Source organism: Apus apus, chromosome 5, assembly GCF_020740795.1.
Source record: "Apus apus isolate bApuApu2 chromosome 5, bApuApu2.pri.cur, whole genome shotgun sequence".
Classification (NCBI taxonomy): domain Eukaryota; kingdom Metazoa; phylum Chordata; class Aves; order Apodiformes; family Apodidae; genus Apus; species Apus apus.
Window position 1 is genome coordinate 26,832,281 of NC_067286.1, and position 22,682 is coordinate 26,854,962.

General features: G+C 44.5%; 1 protein-coding gene across 6 annotated transcripts in view; it reads left to right on the plus strand.

Moving 5' to 3' along the window:
• TYRO3 (TYRO3 protein tyrosine kinase) overlaps positions 1-22,682 on the plus strand; it is a 45,991-nt gene that overhangs the window by 18,697 nt on the left and 4,612 nt on the right. For all 6 annotated transcript variants that reach the window (XM_051621567.1, XM_051621569.1, XM_051621571.1 and 3 more), the window contains 12 exons: positions 1,962-2,139; positions 2,609-2,751; positions 4,664-4,808; positions 10,387-10,516; positions 11,295-11,395; positions 12,437-12,532; positions 14,804-14,884; positions 16,617-16,709; positions 18,080-18,201; positions 18,440-18,549; positions 20,015-20,174; positions 21,477-21,613. In XM_051621567.1, coding sequence (XP_051477527.1) covers positions 1,962-2,139; positions 2,609-2,751; positions 4,664-4,808; positions 10,387-10,516; positions 11,295-11,395; positions 12,437-12,532; positions 14,804-14,884; positions 16,617-16,709; positions 18,080-18,201; positions 18,440-18,549; positions 20,015-20,174; positions 21,477-21,613 — 1,496 coding nt within the window. The remainder of the gene's footprint in view (positions 1-1,961; positions 2,140-2,608; positions 2,752-4,663; positions 4,809-10,386; positions 10,517-11,294; positions 11,396-12,436; positions 12,533-14,803; positions 14,885-16,616; positions 16,710-18,079; positions 18,202-18,439; positions 18,550-20,014; positions 20,175-21,476; positions 21,614-22,682) is intronic.

Below are 22,682 nucleotides of genomic sequence, written 5' to 3' on the forward strand. Positions count from 1 at the left end.
TCACAGCTAGGCACATTCCCCATGGATTTATCTGCCAGGTGTGAATATTGGGCTCCTGTGCTTTCCCTGCCTGATTATAGCAGTAGTGTGAGCTGGAGTGGAATTTCTATGGGATGTTGCCAGCTATGTTAGGAGGATTAAAACAAGGTATGCTGGAAGCAGCCTAGCTAATTTACTTGCAGTCCTCTTTTTATTTGGGGAGGAAACCAGAGATTTCATGCTCTGATGTTTATTTCCTTTCATAAGTCAAAGAAACCATAATCTTGTTTTAACTGACTGGCAGAAAGAATGTCTGAATGTAGCTGGCCCAGATCTCTGGGTTTTGTTGCTGCCTCTGTTCTTGTTCTTGTTTGAAAATGGTTTTCTTCCTCTGATTTACAATATGAGCTATCTCCAGTGGGAACAGCCTATTCTCTCTGGCTTGCACTGCTGCAATGCTGATCACCCTGGGTTTTGAGTTCCCCCTCTCACTTTTGGCAGGGACAGGGTGGGGGGGATGGGACATGTGGAAAAGAGGCTGAACCAGAGCAGCCCAGTTTCTGTCCACTCAGCAGTCTCTCACCACTTTTCTAAGCCTTTTCTGTTCTGTTTGGGGAAGACGAAGTTCCTGCATTTGGATCTGGGGGCAGGGTAACTTGGCAGCAAGCTGTGCTTCCTCTGCTTCCCACACTGAGAGATTTTGTGAGAGACATTGACCCACATTTCCATGTGAAAATGTGCACGCTACTGGCTCCCCACAATTACACTTAGGCTTGCAGCCTCCCAGAAAGAGAAGGGGGACTGAAACTTGGGTGAGGTTTTCTGGCTCTCAGGAATTGTAGCGGATGCCCTGAGAGCACCAGGTTCAGACAGGCAGGTTGCTTCTGGGGACAGCACAGGGACTAGCCCATGTACACACACTGATGTGCTCCAGGGCATAAAGAGGGCAGATGTAAGAGCCCTGACCCTTCAGACTGTTGAACAGAAACACATCATCAAACTGACAGGGTTTTACTCAAAAGTCTGCTTGTTTTTGCCCTGCTTTGGATGATGCTGGTAATGACAACAATATGCGATTCTATTAAGGAAACTTGAGATTCTTCCTTTTTATTAGCCAAGGAAATCAGTGGGCCAAAAGTGCATGTGAGAATGAGCAAAAGGGCAGAGAGAAAGGGAGAAAGACTGCATTATAAATTCCACCTGAGTGTTTCACTTTTGTCAGTACTCCTTGCTTTTACTCCCAGATTTGCTGTCTCATATGCTCCAGAGAAGAAAGATAGGCTGAGCCTGAGATCTGTGCAGTGATTTCTGCTATTGTCAGTACAAAAGCAGGAATACCAAACCTGTCTGTGCATTAAAAGCACACAGTGATATCAGATTTAAATTAACATTCACGTTGTTTGAAAGTTCAGATTTGGGGGGAAAAAAAAAAGGGTTGCAGGAGTGGTAAAAAGTTTTCTGTTTAATTTGGAACAGTGTGGTTGAATCTAGCCACCAGCATCTACTATGTCTTTAATCCACTACAAAACTGACAATATACAAACTTCTGAAAAGGGAGTTGGGAAAAAGGTGACACTAGGCAACAGGGAAGTTATCTACCAATTTTCATTGCCCAGATTTAGACAAGCCCCAGAAGCCAGTTGCTGGCAATCAAAGCAACAAGCACATTTAGTTTTATTGGAAGGAAATAATAATCAACTGTAGAATTTGTAAGGAAATGTTTTAAAATATGGAACCAAATTTTCAACTGGTGGAAAATTGTTGTACTGACAGAGTTAGGAGAGTGATGTCACTTAAACCAAATAAAGCTGTGGCTCATTAATCTTAGTTTGACAACTCCCTTTTCGGTATTTTAAACACTACTGGTACCATATATATTCTTGCACATTCCTAAACCAACCATGAAATGGATTCTTAGCCCTCTGGACCTGTTAACCATATAGCTTATGGTAACAGTCTTCTTCATTTCACTCTTGGCACAGGTAGCTGAGTCACCAGATGGCCAAGAGGTCTCCACTGAAGTCACCCCAGTGCCCCCCTTTGCCTATGGTGTGCAAGACCTGAAGCATTCCACCAACTACAGTGTCCGTGTGCAGTGCAGCAATGAGATGGGCAGCTCCCCTTTCACCGACAGGGTTTATTTCCAGACCCTAGAGCTTGGTAAGCAAATAGCAGACAAGAACAGGAAAGCAGTTCTGAGTTTGAAAAAGAAAGCATAACAAGCTTAATTGAACTCCTCCTTGCTAGTTCTGAAATGCAGGACACGTTATGCTGTCCAATGGTTTGTCCACTCTAACACATAACATAAGAATGTGGAGTCAAATGTGAGTTAACAGTGATGATGTGTGATGCACAAGTTGATCCAGCCAGAGAGTTTCTGCATGCTGGGCCTATGTCCCATTGGCTCTCTGAGATTCTTGGGATCTCAGAAGGAAATGAGACACTGACCAATCTTACCTTCTCCACTTGAAGCAAACATGCTGGCTTGCCAAAGTTGTTCTCTCCCCTCACGTTTACTCTTCAGGCAGACGTCAGGGAAGAGGATGAAACTGTCTTTTCAGCAGTTTTCACTGTGGGTAGTGCCTTATTTTCCTGCAGAGAGTGATTGTTTTCTGTCCTGTGCTTTCAGCTCCCAGCAGCACCCCACAAAATATCCATGTCATCCAAAGAGATCCTGGTCTGATTTTAGAGTGGGAAGGTGTGGCTCCAGATGTGCTGAAAGAAAATGTCCTGGGCTACAGGCTGGAATGGATTCAGGATAATGTAACTCAGGTAACAGATCAAGAGGGAAGCTAAGACGTTTGGCAGAGAGCTGGAGAATGCTCATATTATTACATTTTTTAGGCATTAGGGTCCTTTTTTCCTTATCCATACCAGGGGACTAGATTGCTGGCATTGCTTGTGTGAAAATGGATCTATTCTGATGTGCCTCAGCTCCTCAGTATTTGGCCTCAAGATTTAGGCTCCTTTCTCCATTCCTGGCATATTCACAATTCCTTCACTTGAATATTCATCTGTAGGCAGACCAGTTCTCTGACATTCTTTGTACAAGGACAATATAGAGAGAATTCAGTTCATCCATGCCTCTCTTTAGTGTTGTTCCAAAGGCAGCTCAGACAGTGCAGGATCTGGGATTTCTCTCACCTGGAACTGGGACTTTGCTTTCCAAACCTTAGCAGCAAAGGTGTATTTAACAAGTGAATGAGTTGTACTATAAATCACAGAAAGAAAGTAGCAGATTCCTTTATTTCATTTATAATATGTAGGGAGTTGAAAGGACCCTGTCTAGGTAGAAGGCCTTTCATTTGTTGTTCAGCATTGACCTTTCCCAGGTATCTACTGCCTTTGAAGTTCACAGCATTTGTTATGGTTTCTTGCTTCTTAATATGTATTTAGCCAGTACTTATTAATTATGAACAAGCCTGTAATCATAGACAGCTAGGGGGAAAAGAGACTTATTTCCTTTTTTGTGTGACCCATTTCATACTAGGCCAGTGTCATTGACTTTGACAGTTTTTAGAGTTCCTATTGAATTTACATTGTGTCAGTGGTGACAGGCAAATCTTCATGAGTTTACTGCAATATATGTGTATGAAGAAAATCCACAAAATTACTGAAAAAATGTTGGCCTTGCTATCCTAAGTGAAAATTGGCCGTGAAATTCAGAAGCTATTTGGGCTTTGGTCAACAAGTTAAAACAGACAGACTCCTCCCTTGGATTGTCAGATGCTTTGCAGTATGTTAGCCACAAGAAGGAGGTGTATCTTTTAATGGCAGAAAAAAACCCAAACCAAAACAAAAACATTTCTATAGCGAATTCCATGGAAGGATCTCAGAGGGGGAAATCACTAAACCTCCTATCTTCCTTACACTCTGGGAAGGTATTAGCAGTTTTTGAGAAGAGAAACCCAAGATAATAGCTCAAGTTAGTGGCAAAACTGAGACTAGGACCCAAGAGTCACAACTCCCAACCTTTGTTATAGCACCAATGAAGTAGAAAGTAGTGAGTTTTAAGGGTGACGCTTTATACTAGATTCCTTAGCCAACCATACCTGGGGCTGCATCAAAAGAAATATGGCCAGAAGGTTAAGGGAGGTGATTTTCCTCATATATTCTGCTCTTGTGAAGCCCCACCTGGAGTACTGTGTCCAGTTCTGGAGCTCACAACACAAGACATACATGGAGCCCTTGGAGTGAGTCCAGAGAAGGACCACCAAGATGATCAGAGGGCTGGAGCACCTCTGCTATGAAGACAGGGTGAGAGAGTTGGGGCTGTTCAGCCTGGAGAAGAGAAGTCTCCGGGGAGACCTCATAGCAGCCTTCCAGTACCTGAAGGGGCTTTCACAGGAGAGGGACTTTTTACAATAGCATGTAGTGATAGGATGAGGGGTAATGGTTTTAAGCTGGAGGAGAGGAGATTTAGGTCAGACACTGGGAAGAAATTCTTTAGTGTAAGGGTGGTGAGGCACTGGCACAGGTTGCCCAGGGTGGTTGTGGATGCCCCCTCCCTGGAAGTGTTCAAGACCAGGTTGGATGGGGCTTGGAGCAACCTGTTCAAGTGGGAAGTGTCCCTGCCCATGGCAGGCGGGCTGGAACTAGATGATCTTTAAGATGCCTCCAAACCCAAGCCATTCTACAATTCCATGATTGAGGCAGTTCACAGTTTGTTGCCATTTGCTTTCAGGGGGAGATGATCGTACAGGATACAAAAGCTAATCTCACAGCGTGGAATCCTCTCAAAGACCTCATCATCAGAGTGTGTGTGCTGAACTCTGCAGGATGCGGGCCCTGGAGTGACCTCTTCCTGCTTGAAGCCAAAGAGGTCATGGGTAAGTGTCCACTGTCTTCCCTTCACTTTGGGGAAAAAAGTCAGAAGTGCTGGGGCTGCTGTTTTTCTCTGACTCTTCTCCTTTTGGTATTTACAGCTGACTGAGCCATGTGGCTTTGTGCAACATCACACTTTTACAGGCAGAGTAGAAATTAAATAATTTTTAAAGAACTGGTATAAACAAAACAGCTTCTGTCTTCTTTAACAGGCTTTTGCTGTGCTTAGTGCAGAGCAGGGTAAGGGGAGACAATATAAAAAATGTAGATGAAGGTTTGAAGTGCTTCATTTAGACTTAAGCCACACACATTTACAAGAGTAAATGTGACAGAAAACTCCTCTAACATAGGTTCTGTTCTTTGATTTAATTTGAAGCCATTCCTGACTAATTTCAGTTGAGCCTGCTTTAAACCACGTCCACGTAGGGTTTTGTAATGCTTTTACTGAATGTGTTTATATTAATGCAGTTTAGCTCTCTCCATGGAAAAGTGGAGCTACTGGTAGAAGAGGGAGATGATGGTACAGAATCTGTACTATGCACCTGGAACCATGTGGAAGGGTTTGTTGAGGGCAGAGAACATACATGTCTGGAGTGCATTCCTGATGATACAGAGCATTTAGTCTTATCTGTGCTGGTTTGCTTGCTGCTTGTTTTTCAGAGTGAACAGGAAACAGGGGTCAGGCTATGGAGAAGAAGGACAGGATGTTATATGGAGACGTGGGCAGAAGGAGAGAAGAATGTTGCTTGTGAAGATAACTGTAGAACAGCTAAGAGGAATAGGTTCAGAATAAAAATATGTATTGGTGGACACTTACCTATGTATTGTAGCTTGGAGAAGAGGAGACTGAGGGGCGACCTCATCAGTGTTTACAAATACGTTAAGGGCGAGTGTCAGGAGGATGGAGCCAGGCTTTTTTCAGTGATGTCCAGTGATAGGACAAGGGGCAATGGGTGCAAACTGGAACATAGGAGGTTCCACGTAAACATCAGAAAAAAATTCTTTACTGTGAGAGTGACAGAGCACTGGAACAGGCTGCCCAGAGAGGCTGTGGAGTCTCCTTTGCTGGAGACATTCAAAACCTGCCTGGACACATTCCTGTGTGATGTGCTCTGGGTGATCCTGCTCTGGCAGGGGGGTTGGACTGGATGATCTTTTGAGGTCCCTTCCAACCCCTAAGGTTCCATGTTTGTGATATGAAGTCAGTGTGGTGTGATCATGCAAAAAAATCCCACAGTCCCCTGAGGTTTTGTTCCAAGTGCCTGTGACAGGACAAGACAGCAGTCTCTAATCTCTGGTGTTGACCCCTCTGCTGCTGCTTTCTTTCCAACCCACGTGTCTTTTGAGGAGTCATGCGGACATTGATCCTTTCTGATCACTTCCCACTTAAGGAGTCATCACATGGGGAATCTGGAGGGGAGTTCCCAGGCAAGCAGGAGGTAAGGATAGAGGTAGAGTAACCAGGAGAGAACTGTAGCTTTACTTGCAGCAATGCATCTAATGCTGGTTTTAACCTGCGTGTGACTCAGAAATACCCTTTGGCAACCTGGCTGTCGTGGCTTGGGCCTAACAGGACAAGGAACCAGCCACGTGGCCGCCCACTTAACTCCCCCCCCCTCCTTCCCCTTCACACACACTGGGATGGGGAGAACATGGGGCAACTAGAAGCTCGTGGGTCGAGACAAGATCAAGGAGCGTTCACTCACCATTTACAGTCCTGGGCAAAACACACTCAACTTGGGGAAAAATAAAGCAGGGCTTGCATATGTTACCCCACCCCTCCCTTCTTCCCGGGCCCAAATCCCTTTGTTCCCGGTTTCTCTCCCTCCTTCCCCCCAGCGGCACAGGGGGACAGGGGATGGGGTTTAGAGTCAGTTCACAGGCTGGTGGTTCCTGCTGCTCCTGCCTCCTCAGGAAGAAGGATTCCTTACAGTCCTTCCCTGCTTCCCCACGGGGTCCCTTCCCATGGAAGAGAGTCCTCCACAAACCTCTCCTTCATGAGTCCTTCCCACGAAGGAAGTCCGGAGCTGCTCCAGCCTGGGCTTCCCACAGAGTCACGGGTGCTTCGGGAACAGCCACCTCCCTTGGCGCCGGGGTCTTCCACAGCTGCGCAATCAGAGTCCTCTGGCAGCAAGTCCAAGTTCACCCCTCCTGCCACCTTCAGGGAATGTTCCACCATGTTCCTCTGTGAGTGCAGGGGGACAGCTGCCATCTCGCTGTGGGTTGCAGGGAAACTTCTGTTTGGGCACCTTCTTCCCCTTCTTCCTCATCAGTCTTGGGATGTCCACCCCAGCACTGCCTTTCACCTCTCCAGCACAGCCTTTTTTGCTTGCTCTCTGCTCAGGTCTTATAGCAGTTCGTTCGTCTCTCTAACGACCCAGCCTTGGCTACCTGAGTTGGGCGAGCTTTTTAGTAGCTTCTTACAGGAGCCACCCCTGAGGCCCCTCCCCTGCTACTGAAACTGTACCAGAACCAGCACACTGGTTCTGAAGTCAGTGCTGGCAGTTACGTGTGAGCACACAGTTACTGCAGGATCAAAGCCCTCAGATAATTAAAAGCAGAATGAAGGAGTGTGGAGATACAGAGCTGACTCTGCTAGAGGTTGGGCATCAGCTCCATCAATTTTACTCTCCTGCTTTTTGCTGAGTTATTTTCTGTGGCAGCCAGATACAGAGACTAGTACCTGAAAGGACTAGAAGATCCCTTTGGAAAATGGCCAACACTGGCAAGAAGCCCCAGGGAAGTATAGGGTTTGCATTTTACAGGGAGCTGGAATGGGATAATCCTGAAAGCACAAAATGTTTGTTTGTTTTTATTTACAAACCACTTCAAAAAAGTAGCATTAGAATTGGTGCTTATTTTGGCTAAATGCTCTCTGAAAGCACATGTATTTCTTCACAGGCTTAACAGACTAGAAATAAAGGTTCACTGTGGAAACACTGACAGGCCTCGAAAGCAGAGCTGCAGGAAGACTGCAGTTTTGTTTCAGGCCTGGTAGAAAATACAAGTCGCTTCATTTCCTCGATGGGCACTGGTTGCTTTGTGTGAGAAATGCCAGGGGTGGTTTCTGCCCAGCTCCCAGTGTAGCAGTAACGGTGACTAAGCTTGTATAAACTTTAAGTCATATTTGTCATCACAGCAAAGCTAGTGGGAGCTCCACCCTGCTCATGCAGAGATCTTGTGCACTATTAACAAAGATTGTTTTAGTATTTTCAGAAACGTTGTCAGTAGAAACCTCCTTTCATTGTGGAGTGAGGAACAGAGTGGTCTAACAGCTTTTCCCTGTCTGTAATCTTCATGATGGTATGCAGGAAGAACTCTTGGATTATGTTCTTTGCACACCTTTGTGATATAAAGTCTGCTACAGAGGTAAAAGGGGTTCTCTCATCATCAAAGGACTCCTGAATACTCATTTAAGCTCATCTGATACTGCCTTCTCTCTGCTGCGTGCAGTTTTAGGGCATATGCCAGCTGGAAAAGGGGGGTATGGGAAATGGGAGAGAGAAAGAGTTGAGGGAGGAGAGGCAACTCACTCTTTCCTTAGGCTGCAGTCATCCTCTAGCTCAGTGGCATGAGTGGGAAGCAATGATCTGTGGGAGGAGGAGAAGCAGTGAATTTCAGCACTCATTTCTGTTTCTGACACATTTTTTATAAACCATGGGATGGGCTCCTGATTCCTAGCAGTTTAGAAACAGGGAGAAGAATTTAGTTTTATTTTTTCAACCTTCCTACTTTTGGAGGGACCCCCTGGAAGGTGACCTAAATCCCTGCTCTCTCACCAGGCCAGCTAGCAGAGAGAGACTGGAAAAATAGGCTGAGAGAGGTTTGCCTCACCTTAGGGAGAAAGGAAACTTTATAATTAAACATCAGAGAGGATCTTTTACGTGAGTGTTGTTAATTGTTTCTGCCCTGATTGTTTGGTAGGAACAGCTCAAGTGTTTGGGAATTATGGAGAGGGTTGGAGTTACCTTTCATTGTATTTTAATTCCACTTCTGTTTCTGATTCCTCTCCCTCCTCATAAGCAGCCTTGAAGCCCAAGTCGAAAGGTACAGCAAGAGGGATTGTGATAAAACCCAGAGCCTATAAAGCCTTCTGGGTGGGAAAAGACTGTGTGAGTCACTGAAGGAGATAAGATGCTGACAAATAGATGCTAAAGCTCTGATAATTTTTTCAAGTGGAGAAGTACTAGTCTGCTTCCTCAATGGTCCAGAATTTTCTTTCCTTAAGCTCTACCTGTTTATTAGACTAACATTACTTCTTTAAAAACATGGATGATAAGGCTGGACAATGTAACTAGTAATCAAGCCTTGGAAGCCTTTTACCTGCCAGGACTCTGCCAGTGAAGACGTCTGGTTCCTTTTCACATACATCTGTGCAGAGGTTCATCCAACTCTTGGCCATTTAACCTAACATATCTTTGAAGGACAGTTTTTCTTATACTCTCATGACAGATAATACAATTACTTACATCATCAAAGATGGCTCTTCCTTAGGTTCTGGTAAAGCACAGCCAACTGCTGAAGGTGAGCAAGGGAGCCTGAAGATTAAGTGCTTAGGGACCACTTACCTGTTCTTGTTTGCTCTTAGACAATTTTTGAGGTACTAAACAAAACTTGGAAATATGGGAACTATCCTAGATTTTAATAAACCCATTCCAATTAGCATGTAATTTTTGGTAACTGTATTTGGAGAAGTGATCTTTTAGATAATTGGACTGATTTATCTGTTGTTCACTTGGATTGATTTATCTGTTGTTCACCAGGCATAGATAATATTATTTTATTCATAACCATATTGCTTATCTTTCTTCCCTACAGTTTACACAGATTGGCAGCATCTCCATTTCCTCTGTAGACAGTTTGCAATCAAAAGTATTCATATTCTGGGAGCAAATACTAGGCTGGAATTGGAGCCTGCATGCTGGCTAACTTATTTCTTGACTCGTGGGGCACTTTTTAAAATTTACCTTTTCTTTGGTAGTGAGATATTGAGAAATTACAACCAACTAACAACATTGAGAAGCTGCAGCCAATACCGTGTCCCACAGGGTGCTTCTCTTTGTGGGAGGGGTGAGAGGGGAAATTTAAATGTTTGCAACCAGATCGCCATGAGGCAATTGTCTTTCAAAATGTTATCTGTTTGTCATTCAGGCAGTTCTGTGTAGCCTGGTCAAGCTTCTGCAGGCTGCCTCAAACAGGACAAGGTGAAACCTGCACAGAAGATGCTCATATTAGCAACCTTTTTGTCTTGAGACTCCAGTTTAAAGTGCCGCAGCTCATGAGCTCGTGTAAAGTAGTATAACGTGGAGCAGCACTTTCTACTTTCCTGAGGCTCAAAACCAAGAATAGGTTCTGATAACTGGATGCATCTGCTTTGCCTTTACTGTGTGAAACAGCTAGTTTTTCTGATGATTCACGGAGTAGCTGTTTATGCCAAATTCTACTGTACAATGCCCCACTGTGTACAGCAGATCCTGCAGCATGGCTTTTCCATTTAAAAGCAAAAAGAAGAATTATCCCAATATGGTCTGTTTACCATTGTCAGTCTGTTATTTCCTGACTCGTGTTTTTTCCATCTTCTAGGTGGCCAGAGACAACCTCCATATGGGACGTCCTGGGTTCCTGTGGCGTTGGGCATTCTCACAGCTCTGGTCACAGCTGTTGCCCTGGCTCTTATTCTCCTTCGAAAAAGAAGAAAGGAAACTCGGTTTGGGTAAGGGAGGTTCTCCTTGTGCTGGTTAGACACGTCTGCTTTCTCTTCCAGTGTGGTTTCTGACTCAGTTATTTTTCAAAAAGCATTGAGTACTTTTGGCACTTTCTTTGCATAACTTTTTTTCACAATTTTGGGGGTACCCTGGATTAGAGACTAGCAGGAAAGTGCCCTACCTTTTCTTCAAAATGTGAACACCAAAGATATAGTAGAAAAAAATGTTATGTCAATAGCTGGGCTTTGTTAGAATATAAACAAATAAACTAGATAAAGGTAATTCTGTAAGTCATTGACAGTGCTGCTTAAGAGATTCAAAGAGAAAAGACCCACAAATTAATCCTCTTCTGTGCTCTTAGGGGCTGGGCCCTTTATCTCATGCTAGCTTTCAGTCTAGCAGCTGCTTGTAACTTCCTGACTGCCCAGAACTCTCTCAATCCCCAGGAAAGCCTCCTTTCCATCACCTCTGACAGAGTCTCCCAGACCTCCTTCTCACAGTAGTATCTCTGTTTATGTGATTTCTGCAACCTGCCCCAACCTGCAGCTTCTCCCAGGCACTCGGGAGGAGTGATTCCTTTCTTTCAAAAGGCTTCCACCCTCTCTAGGTGCATCAGAAAAGCGGCATAAACCCATTATTCCTCCTCTCCAGCTACACCCTCTTAAACAAAACAGTTGTAGTATTTATATGACAAGGTGTGAGAAATCATCCGTGTTGTTCAACACACCGTCTTAGAAGTGAATGGCCCATGTAGTCATGGCCCTGTGTGTCTTTTCTGCCTTCTAGCCATGCCTTTGGCAGTGTGGTTGGCAGAGGGGATCCAGCAGTCCATTTCAGAGCTGCCAGGTCTTTCAACAGAGAGGGCCCAGAGCTTATTGAAGCAACATGTAAGTAAAATGACCTGGGTGATTCTGCCTGAGAAGCTGTGTTCATGCATATACTGTGCTCTCCCTTTGTTTTCCCTGAAACTTATGGCTTTGGATCGAGAACATGGGATTAATTTACAAGGAGGTTTACACACTATGGATCACAGAGGTGAATTGCCAGAATTGCTGTTGCCATACCAATTACCTAGCACTTGCTAATTACAGCTACAGTCATTGTGTATATTAGTGCAAGGCATAAATTCACCACTCTGCCCCAGTTTCACACCACAGGGACTCCTTCGAATATTACGCAACAGTGAGAGAAAAATGGCTTAACAATGTAAGCAGTACAGTTTAAACTCAGTGTGCTGAGCTGTGCTACAAGCCTGAACCAATTGATCAGTCTTGGAAGGCCAGGAATGACTAAATTCTCAAACAGTTCCAGGAATGGCCAGGGTTAAGATGATCCATTTCTGTCTCCTGGTTCAGCAAGGTCATGGCTCTCTGTAGCAGTGCTGCATGGCTGGGTTAGGATGACGCTCCAGCTTTGCTCCCCTGGTTTTAGAGGTCTTTTCATTAAATCTAGTGATCATAAACGATTGGACTTTGTTACCCTCTCAGCCAGGGACTGTGAGACTTGTACTGTACTTACAAGTCTGGAAGCCAGTCATTGAGAGCTAGTGCAGCTTCATCAACTTAAATGAAGCTGTGTGAATCTAGTGTCTGTCAGTGTCCCTTCTGGTTGGATTTTGTCTTAGTGTTATTTACAATAATTCTGTATTCCTGTTGCTCTTGGTCTGTTGAAAGGTGGTGTCATCACACCTTCTCCTTTTAGTACTGTTGGCACATTTTCTAGTGGTTGAAAGTTATTGGCCTCTCTCTTATCTGTGGGGAAGCTAAATGACATGGAAGGGAACTCTGCCTTTTTCAGGTTTTCCTGCTTGCAATATGGGAATCAGATTGGGAATGGAGATTAGAGCAGGTGATTTTTGGTGTTGTCACAGAATATTTAAGTATCACTCATTTGACTCTTCCTTTTTTTTTTTTTTTTTTTCCAACCAGTGGAGAGTGTTGGGATCAGTGATGAGCTGAAGACAAAACTCAAAGATGTCCTCATCCAGGAGCAGCAGTTCACCTTGGGAAGAATGTTGGGCAAAGGTAAGAACCAAAACTGAACAAGGCTTTATATTGGAAGTCCCACTTGTGTTACCTTTACCGTTGAGCAGGGAGAAACAATTATAAGCAGCCCGTTTTCTCTCCTTTTGCTTGTAGATGAGAATTTACATTGAACTTTCCCTTCCACCGGGATAAGACTTTTCAAAGGTTTAGCATGACTAAGAGGATATTGGCTGAGCCATTTCTATAATATGGCTCTACAGAGTCATGAACTGTAGCCTATGCTCAGCTTTCTGAAGTATTGTTGATTGACTGGTGTGTGAATTTCAGGGAGTTAAACAAAGAAATATTCAGTTAAACTTCTGCTCTTTCTACTAAGTGGTGCTATAGAATTCCTTCCATTTGCGTAAGCATGCGTCAAATATTAAACAGGCTGAGACAATACAGAGACAGAGATTATCTACCTCAAACACTCTGACCCCTCATAAAAAATGTTGATTCAGTTTCAGACATTCTCAACCTTGGGGATAGTTTGACTTGAGATTGTTGTTTGGGCTCTTACAGAGACACATTTGGATCACGCACAGAATTTTGCTGACATTTGTCCTTATGCATTCAGGTGCTTAAGAACTCTTCTGTCTGTGGATGTCCATCTGAATCTTCCACACAGGCACTCTTAACATTTCTTGGAGGTTTTCAGGTCTGGACAGATGGCCAGAGTAAAGGTGGAATGCTTCTCCCTTAGCTTTAGCTAAAAGATTGACCCAGAAACTCTTGTGAGGAAACATGGTTTTGAATTTAGGTTTCCCAAATGGCAGATCAGTGTCAATCTCTAGAAATAAGTAAAAACATGTAATGATAAAGCAAACAACTAAGAGACGAGTGTAAGTCAGGGATCATAAACAAAAGGAAGCTGAAGTGTTTGGCTTCCTTTTTCTTTATAAAACTAGTTTTACTCCAGTTTTCTCTGACTGTTTCACACTGGGAGTGTTCTTCCGCTTCATCCCTCCCAGAACAAATGCGTTTCTTTCAGAGCAGGAAGATGACCTTCCTGCAGGAGTGGTCTCAGAGGACTTAACAATGCTAAGTAATTAAGCAGCTGTGTCACCTGTTTGTGAGTGTTACCTCTTGGCTAGTTTCTGGGATCCTGCTTCAACCTGTGTGGGCTGTCCCCATGATAGGTAAAAACCTGGAAATCAGCTGCAGGGTGTGGGGATGGCCTTGGTGGGAGGATGTGAGTTTGTAGTATCTGGCCTGTAGTGACAGCCCCATTCCCCCCAACCCCACTCTTAGCATACAAATCATTAAATGGTATGACTGTATTATCTTGAGCTCTGTGGACACTGCAGCTGAGCAACAGCTCCATAATGTGGAAGCAGTACAAGATGCTTTTGCTCCTTCCCGTTTTCCTCTTTTGTGGTCAGATCCGCTGCTTGTGGTTATTGTGAAATAAGCATGTGCCATACTCCTCTTGGGGTAGGTGTCCTGAGTGCCATATTTTGTTTCCTTCTTTGTAATACCACAGGTCCTCAAACTAGTGCATTTTGGGTGGGTTAACCAATTACAAAATTAGGGAGAGTAAATCTAGAGCCAGATCTAATGCGAAGAGGCTGTTATGCTGTGGTGTAAAGCCACATCAGGCTAAAATAATTTGGAGAGGGTTTGGCCCATTGCATTTCCTCTTATCTCCTTTAGAAAACACAGCAGGGTAAACCTTCCCTCTGTGAATTAGCGTATCATGCACACACAAGTAGGTGTTGTATATTTTGTCTGGTCAGCTGTGATTCATACAAGTAATTCCCTGAGTTTTGAGAGATAAAGCCTGATGGTGTGCCAACTGGTTGAGTCCTGGCAGCATTTCTCAGCTCTATTGGCTGTCAGCACTTAGAGGTTCTTCAGCCAACCATCTACTTGCTGATGTAGCTAATACTTCCCTCTCTGGTCAGAGCCTCACTCAGCCACATCCCTCATGATATGGCTTCCCCAGAAAAGTCTGCCTGGGATCCCAGCTTGTATATACTCTGGCTTTGCATTGTCTGTCTGGTAGAGAGGATTGCTTTCTTTCCCTCTTGTTTTACTTTGCCTTCTGGACTGCCAGCACAGTAGCCTTTGTCTGCTTCTAGTGCTGCCTCTCCCGGGCACACATGTGCTGAAAGCTGCTAAACAGAACTGCTGAATGGAAAATTAAGCTGGTAGCTGTATTTCGTATGGTTATTCAGCTTCTTTGCCATGAATCCTAGAGTGAACCTGCTGTGAATCATACTTTCTTCACAAGAAGCTGTTCCCTCACGGCCTGCTCTGATCATTTCTCAGGAGAGTTTGGGTCAGTTCGGGAGGCATTACTGAAGTTAGATGATGGCTCTTTCCAGAAAGTGGCAGTGAAGATGCTGAAAGGTAAGTGAGAGCCAGAGTACCCAAAGTACTTAAGAGAGTTTGGAAAGATGAAATGCTACCTGTCCTTTTCTCCAGCAAACATCCCCTGATGCTTGTTACTCCTCTCTGAGCTTCTCACCCAGCCACATAAACCCATGTTGTCTCCCATCCCTTTCATGTCAGTGTTTTTGTAGTGGAAGCTCTTCAGGGAAGGACCCATACCACCTTAGTTGCTTGTACAGCACTTAGCACGTGGTGAGTGCAACCAAAACCAAGTCATAGCTACAGCTTTTCTGTATAGAGGATCTTGTTCAGTTTCTTGATTCGACAGAGCACTACATCATGTGGCATAAACAGCTCAGATAGGTCTGCTTTGCCATAATTCAGCAGTGAAAGATGGTATCCCTCCAAGGGTGTATCCTAGAATAAACAGAAGAGTGTTTGGGCTGAATGCAGCAGTAAGCTAACTCATCTCAGTCAGGCATATTTGAGCAAGTAGTCTAACTCCCTTCTGATTTGTCATTTGGTGAGTGTACATAACAAGGGCAACTAATACATTCATCAGGCAGAAGTCTGTAACAAGAAGAGCAATTAATAGGTATAAGTCAAAGCCAGTGTGTGCATATATGTATGTGTGTGTGTGTATGTGTTAACCTGTGTTATTTCACTCCTGTTGCCTGTAAGGCAAAAATTAACTGACTTGACTTAAAGCAGAGTCACATTAACTTATCTCTGGAGCTGAGTTTGGCTGCCACAGAATACCAGTTAGTGCTAAACATACTAATAGCACATTAGTGTAAATTCCATCATTGTCTCCAGTTTCATCAGTAATTCTAATCAGTTTGCAATCTGTTTTGTGTACTCAGACTGTCTACCTTCAGGCATCTTACTTGGGAACTCGCTGTCACCCTCCAGAGGCACCTTCCTTTCTCCATTGACTATAAAAGGGAATCTGCTTTTGTCTTCTGAATTGTATTTATATTACTTGCCTAAAGCAGATAAATGTGAATGCTTCCCAAAAGGTCTAAGTCTCGTCTTGCAGCAGGACTGGAGGACTCCTGCTAAATTCAGCAGCAGCAGTGGAGGAAGTAGTCCACTGGGCTAATTATTGATTACATTGATATACTTCCATAAATCTGTAATAGCAATGAGAAATAATTTACTTCAAATTTATGCTGATGTGTGTCACTGCTGAATTTGCTCCAAGCTCTCCAGTAGTGTGGTTATTTAAGAAAACTTAGCTCTAGCATCTTAGAAGATTCAATCATGCTAACGGACATAGAAGTGTTGATCTGTCATGGCACCCTCATCAGAGAATTAGGGTCTGCTGTGCCAGCCAGGGGCTCCAGGGGCTCCAGGCCATCTCCTCAGTTTTAATATTTTATTTATTTTTTTATGACATCCCCTCTCCCCAACATTGTAGTTTAGGTCGTTTCAGCCCATTAATTCTTTCATCTTTAATGCATGCATGATTTCCTTGGCTTCCAAGGGAAGTTGTTACTGAGAAGAGAGCTGCTAATCCCTGGGTCTTTACTCTGCCAATAATCAATTTGCCAGATGTCCCTGATGTGTGCTTACTGCCACCCATCCCAGAAGAAAGCGTCACGCTCTGCTTTGTTGTAAACTGGCTCATCTAGCTGTAGTTCTGAGGATGTGCTGTGCCACAAAGAGCCAGCTTCTAATAATCATTAACTTTCAAGTCCCTTGGAGCCACTCACAAAGGAGGAGAACTTACAGACACATTTTTTTCCAGCGGACATCTTCACTTCAACTGACATTGAGGAGTTCCTGCGAGAGGCTGCATGTATGAAGGAGTTCGATCACCCACATGTCACTAAACTGATTGGTAAGCCAGCACTGCTGCTTGTGGTGCCACAGAGCACCTCCCAGCACCAAACAACCCCACACAGCCTCAGGGACACACCCCCAGTGCACTGTTAGTGCAGACACCTCTGTACTGCCCGAGTCCTGCGTAAATCAGTATTGCTACTTCTCAGGGCTAAAGGGAACTGGAGCGTGTGTAAGTGCTGGCGACACTTGCCCCCATACATCAGCAATAACCATCTCTTAGGTGAGTCATTTCTTTAGTTCTTGCAAACACTACAGAGAGAATCTGGCTGGCTGAGAAATGTCTGAGCTGCTGTGAAATGTGGACAGGTGGTTCAGTAGACAAATAGAGGGAGACAAGATTGTGCTTTTCCAAAATACTGGGTAAGAAGTAAAACATTCCTAAGTGTGCACTTTAGGACATGGGTGACTTCCAGAATCTGGAGGTTGTTCTGCAGATCTTGGGGTTTGGGGCTGCCTGTTCTGGAGAGATCCTGGGAACATTTATAGCCAGTCACAGAATTACCTTGGTTGGAAAAGATCTTCAAGATCATAGAATCCAATCACTAACCTAACACTGACAAGTCCTTAATTAAAGCATATCCCTAAGAACTATGTCTATACAACTCTTAAATACCTCCAGGGATGGTGACTCCACCGCTGTCCTGGGCAGCTTGTTCCAATGCCTGATAACCCTTTTGGTGAAGAAATTCTTCCTAATATCCAATCTAAACCTCCTTTGGCTCAACTTGTGGCCATTACCTCTTGCCCCACCAATTGTAATTTAATTGAACAGCCCAATCCCCACCTCTTTACAACCTCCTTTAAGGTAGCTGTAGAGAGCAAGAAGATCTCCCCTCGTCCTCCTTTTCTCTAGGCTAAACAACCCCAGTTGCCTCATATGCTCCTCATAAGACATACGCTCCAGATCCCTTCATCAGCTTTGTTGCCCTTTGGATACTCTCTAGTAGCTCAGTGTCTTTTCTGTAGTGAGGGCCCCAAAACTGAACACAGTCCTCTAGGTGTGGCCCCACCAGTGCAGGGGTAAGATCATGTCCTCACCAACACAGGGGTAAGATCATGTCCCTGGTCCTGCTGGCCAGTCTGTACAGGCCAGGATGCCATTGGCCTTCTTGGCCATCTGGCACGCTGCTAGCTCATGTTCAAGTCCTGCAAAGAGAGCTGAGAGCCACTGGGCACTTAGTACTGCATGTGGGTTAGAGGTATATTAACACCTTGTGGCACGAAGCCATGCGAAGGAGTTTGGAGCATGGAACTGACCCACCAAAAAGTTTTCCTCCAGCTTTGTAAGAGAAGGGCACAGCAGTCTGTAAGATTCCCCTTGGGACTGATTGCTAAAACCCCTTTTCTTGTGTGTGTCCTCATTAGGAGTCAGTCTGCGGAGCCGTCCCAAGGGCCGTCTTCCAATTCCCATGGTGATCCTGCCCTTCATGAAGCATGGAGACCTTCATGCTTTTCTGCTGATGTCACGGATTGGGGAAAACCCTTTTGTAAGTCTGTCTTACTGTAGAATTTCTTCTGGGAGAGTGTAGGTTTTACATGGGAGAATGTTATGGGATGTGATGTTGAATTATTTAATTCCATGCATGTTGAGGACTAACTCTCCCAATTATGTCCCATTCCTATATCTCCCCATCCCTGCTCAGTAATCTGGCAGCAATTCTAGCAGTTTTTCCATACATGATTGAAAGCTTCCAGGAACACAACTTAAACTGTTGCTTCTTTCAGAACTTGCCTGTTCAGACGCTCCTGAAGTTCATGATTGACATTGCCAGTGGGATGGAGTACTTGAGCTCAAAGAATTTCATACACAGGGACCTTGCAGCTCGAAACTGCATGTAAGTGACCCACAAGTTTTCAGAGGAAAGAAGGATGGGAGTGTGTGACAGAGGGATTAGAACCCTTTCATGTGACAGAAGTGAGAAGGGATCCTGTCCGAGGGTCCTGGTCCTTGCTTTAAAGTGATTGCAGGCATAGGGGAGCCATGGGGGTAGGGGAGTGTGGTGGTGGTGGTAGGGCCAGGGGGCAACTCCTAATGTCCCACTGAGCTTCCAGATTGACTGTGTTTATAAGGAACTTTTCCATCACTGGTCTGCACAGGTATTTTCATAGAGCTGATGACAGTATGTGTTTGCAATTAGTCATTCTCATGGCTGTGTGTCAGCATGGGCTACTTGTTCCAGGATATAATGTAACCAACTGGAGAGAATGGGTTTGGCTGTGTTAGGTGAAAGGAACTTTCATTGTAGCCTGAAATGTTTATTTCTTGTATCTATTTTGAGGATGTGATTGTAACCATAGAAGAAGTGTAGAATTTCCCTGGAAGCTTGTGAAGAATGGCTTCTGTGGAGAATGCCTTTGGAAATAATTGCATGTTGAACACACTGTATGATCCCAAGTTGCTGTTCTTTTACCCAAACTGCCTTGCCTGCTTTGAAGGAAATAAAAGTTCTTTTTTTTATTCTTTGCCCTCGGCTTCTTCCCTGAGAACAGAGTAAGGAACAACCCATTCTGGCAGAAAGAACTCTGCCTCTGAAAAAACCCACGACAACTGGTAAAATCCACAATGAGACAGATTTCCAAAGGCATTTGAATGTCCAGATGTACAGACAGGAGCCTGATAGTCATAATGAAAGATGATGGGTTAGCCTGCTTTGACATTTATGAGAAACACATACTGATTTACTATTTTTTAACATGTAGAAAACACAGACTTCCTTCAGAGGAAACTGAATGCTTGTTTAATCAGATCTTCTGGGAAAAGCAGGGCGTCCTTTATGAGACCTGGGAGCTTGAAGTCTTTGTGGGCTTCACTTTCACTGTCTACCAACATGTCTAGGTTTAATTGGGTGACAGCAATTCAGACCATTAACCAGGCCCGGAGAGAAGATCTTGCAGATCTAGTTTGACCAGTAGTAATAAGCAGTCTAGGGAAGCACCTCTGTTTTTTGATTGCTGATATAGGTGTACGCCTTAGTGGTAGCAATGAGCACTACAGGTGTCCTCTGTTATCTTGGAAACTATAGACAGTATCTGAGTTCACTTTGGCTGCCAGAGTAGACCATCTGAGCATGGCCATTTCCTTACTTCCCTAGTTCTAATTATCTCCCTGTTAGTCTCAAAGAACTGGTTTGAGACCACTGAATTATTTCACTTTGGTCATTAAGTAAATGAAGTCATTATCCTTCTGGGGAATACTTGGTGAATTATATACCTTAGTTCCTTCTCCAGACAAGGATATACCTCTTTTTTGCCTGAGGTGGCCAGTAAATGCTTTTCTCAGTCACTAAAACTTTCTTTTAGGTTGGATGAGAACATGAACGTGAGTGTTGCAGACTTTGGGCTGTCTAAGAAAATCTACAGTGGAGACTACTACCGCCAGGGCTGTGCTTCCAAGCTGCCAGTGAAGTGGCTTGCTCTGGAGAGTCTGGCAGATAATCTGTACACAACACACAGTGATGTGGTGAGTTTTGCTCTGGTGCATTTGGGGAACACCTGTATTCCTGCTGAAATGGAGGAATCTTTCTGTATTCATTGAGGATGGGAAGAGGCCCTGGTGATGGGAAAAGGAGGTTGCCTTGTGTTTGAGGGACAGTGCCACCTCTGCCCAGGGTGCTTTCAGAACTCAAGACTAAAGATGTGTAGAAGTAGTTTATGGCAGAAGGCAGGAACCCTTTTCCTTTTGTCCTTTAGTACTTCATTCTTCAGTGCCCATCCCCATCCCCTCCTTGACCAGTCTTCTTCTTCTTTTCTTCTCTCTTTATGCAATGTATTCTTTCTTACTCTTATTCTTTCTCCTTTCTCTTCGGCATGACAATTTGAAGGTGACATTTGAAATGCACGTAAGCCACACATGCATGGAAAGTGGCAGTGATGTTACTCCCCATAGAGAGTGAGGCTAAACCCGTTAATCTCAAATTTTTCTTCCTTTTCTTTTATCTTGTGTTTTTATTTTGATGCTTCCTCCCCTCTTTCTTGCTGCCTTATGATCTGTTTTCACACTAGTTTTGCCCTTCAGACATGTGGACTTGCCTTCCTAGTCACCTATGTCACAGTGTCCCTGAAGAGATCACCAAGAGCACCTCTAACTCAGCTGCTATGTTGTCCAGTGGTTGCTGTAACCACTGTAGACAGTGGTTAGTGTTCACTAGTTCAGCCAGTTTGCAATAGACGCTGGACAGGGTTTTGCTTATGAAAATAACTATTTTTTTGCACCTAACAAACCTTGCAGTTAAGATTTAAATGTACGAGTATGACTGTTGCAGTGCAAAGCACAAATGAACAGGAGCCCTTAGTGGTTTGTTCCTTGCCTTGGCTAAGCTCTGCTTTCACTTGTGCCTGTACATTTCCCGTAAGCCAGAATCTGGCTCAGTGAATTAAGCAGCTATTTGGCAGCCCCAAACCAAAATCGTCACGTAGCTGTGAAGCACAAAACTGACACTTCATGCCTTAAAGAACCAGGAGTGGGAGATGCTTGGGAGAGGTCTGGTCTGCAGGTGTAAAACAGGTCTAGCTCCCACACCTACCCCTCCTCCACTGCAGGATGGGGCTGAGCAGGGCCTTCAGCTGTCTTCCAAGATGATGTGTGAGCATCAGCTGGGTTATTTCTTTGTTTGCTAGCTAGAGTTTGGATAATCCTTGCATCACTGCTACTCACATGACATTACCCCAGGCTGGGAGGGTCAGCACTATCTGAGCATGCTGAAGCCACCCCAGCAAGCCAGGAACTGTCTGTTCACTTGTTCTGTGTGTGGTTCCCTTTCAGTGGGCATTTGGGGTGACCATGTGGGAGATTGTGACCCGAGGGCAAACCCCTTATGCTGGCATTGAGAACGCAGAAATCTACAACTACCTCATCAGTGGGAACAGGCTGAAGCAGCCACCAGAGTGCCTGGAAGATGTGTGAGTACTTCCTTGCCCTGTTGACATGTGATTCCGTGAGAAGTTTGGCTCTCTGGAAGGAAACAGGGGCAGCTGGCTTGGATGCTGATCTGAATCTACTTTCCAGTACACAAAGGCATTCACTAGAAAGTCTGGGTTAGCTACCAGATAATCCGTGTTGGCACCACTCCCTGGAACCTGTGGTAGCTATACAAGCAGCTAACTTGGCTCAAGGGTTTGAACTTTAGCAGCTCTTAGCTTTGTGGAAACTCTTAACTGTGTTTCCAGAAACTCACCTTCTCGAGCCAGCATCTGAGAAAAGAGATTAATTTCATGGCACACCCTGAAGGCTGAACAGAAAAGCAATCTAGCAAGACTACAAGGAAACTGGTTTGTGGAGTCAGTGACCTGCATGTGTCTTTCAAAGCTGGGCTGTTTTCAAAATTGGATCTACCACGCTCACAGAAATAGCAGGATGAAAGAGAAGAGGGCAGATAGGAGTATCTAAGGTTCTTAAATTACAGGTGGAAACAAAGCTGGGACAATCTTGTAGATACTGGTTTCAGACATTTTCAGACTTGTAGGAGGGAGTTGGGTAGCCCATGGAGGAGCAGGCAGCCACATGCTGCAGTCTGTGCTCCTGCCTTAGTCCTGCAGCCAAAGGCCCGTTCTTGGCCAGCAGGTTACATGAAATGTTTGCTCAGGAACCCTTGTTCTGTGTCTGATGGCTGGTGTTCATTGGAGTCTACACATAGGGCTGAGGTCCCCCAGGAGCATCACCATAACTTCTCCCAGGATAAAAGCTTGCCTTGTTTGGACAAGGTGAAATAATTTCACTTGAGTGCCCAAGAAAGTCTCTTGTTTTCTCTGTGTCAAGAGACAAGCAAGACCTACCTAAGAGCACTGACTTTAGTGGCCTTTTCAAGCCATCCCTTTTGTGTAAAATGTACAACATGAAGTCTGCTTTCCCCCCTCTTCCCTTCTGCTCTGTTGGTGGATTATTTCATGTGGTTTCCTTTCTCCAGCTTTTTTTCCTTGTAGGGAATAATCCGTACTCTTGTTACTAAAGCTGTACACTTTTATCTTCTCA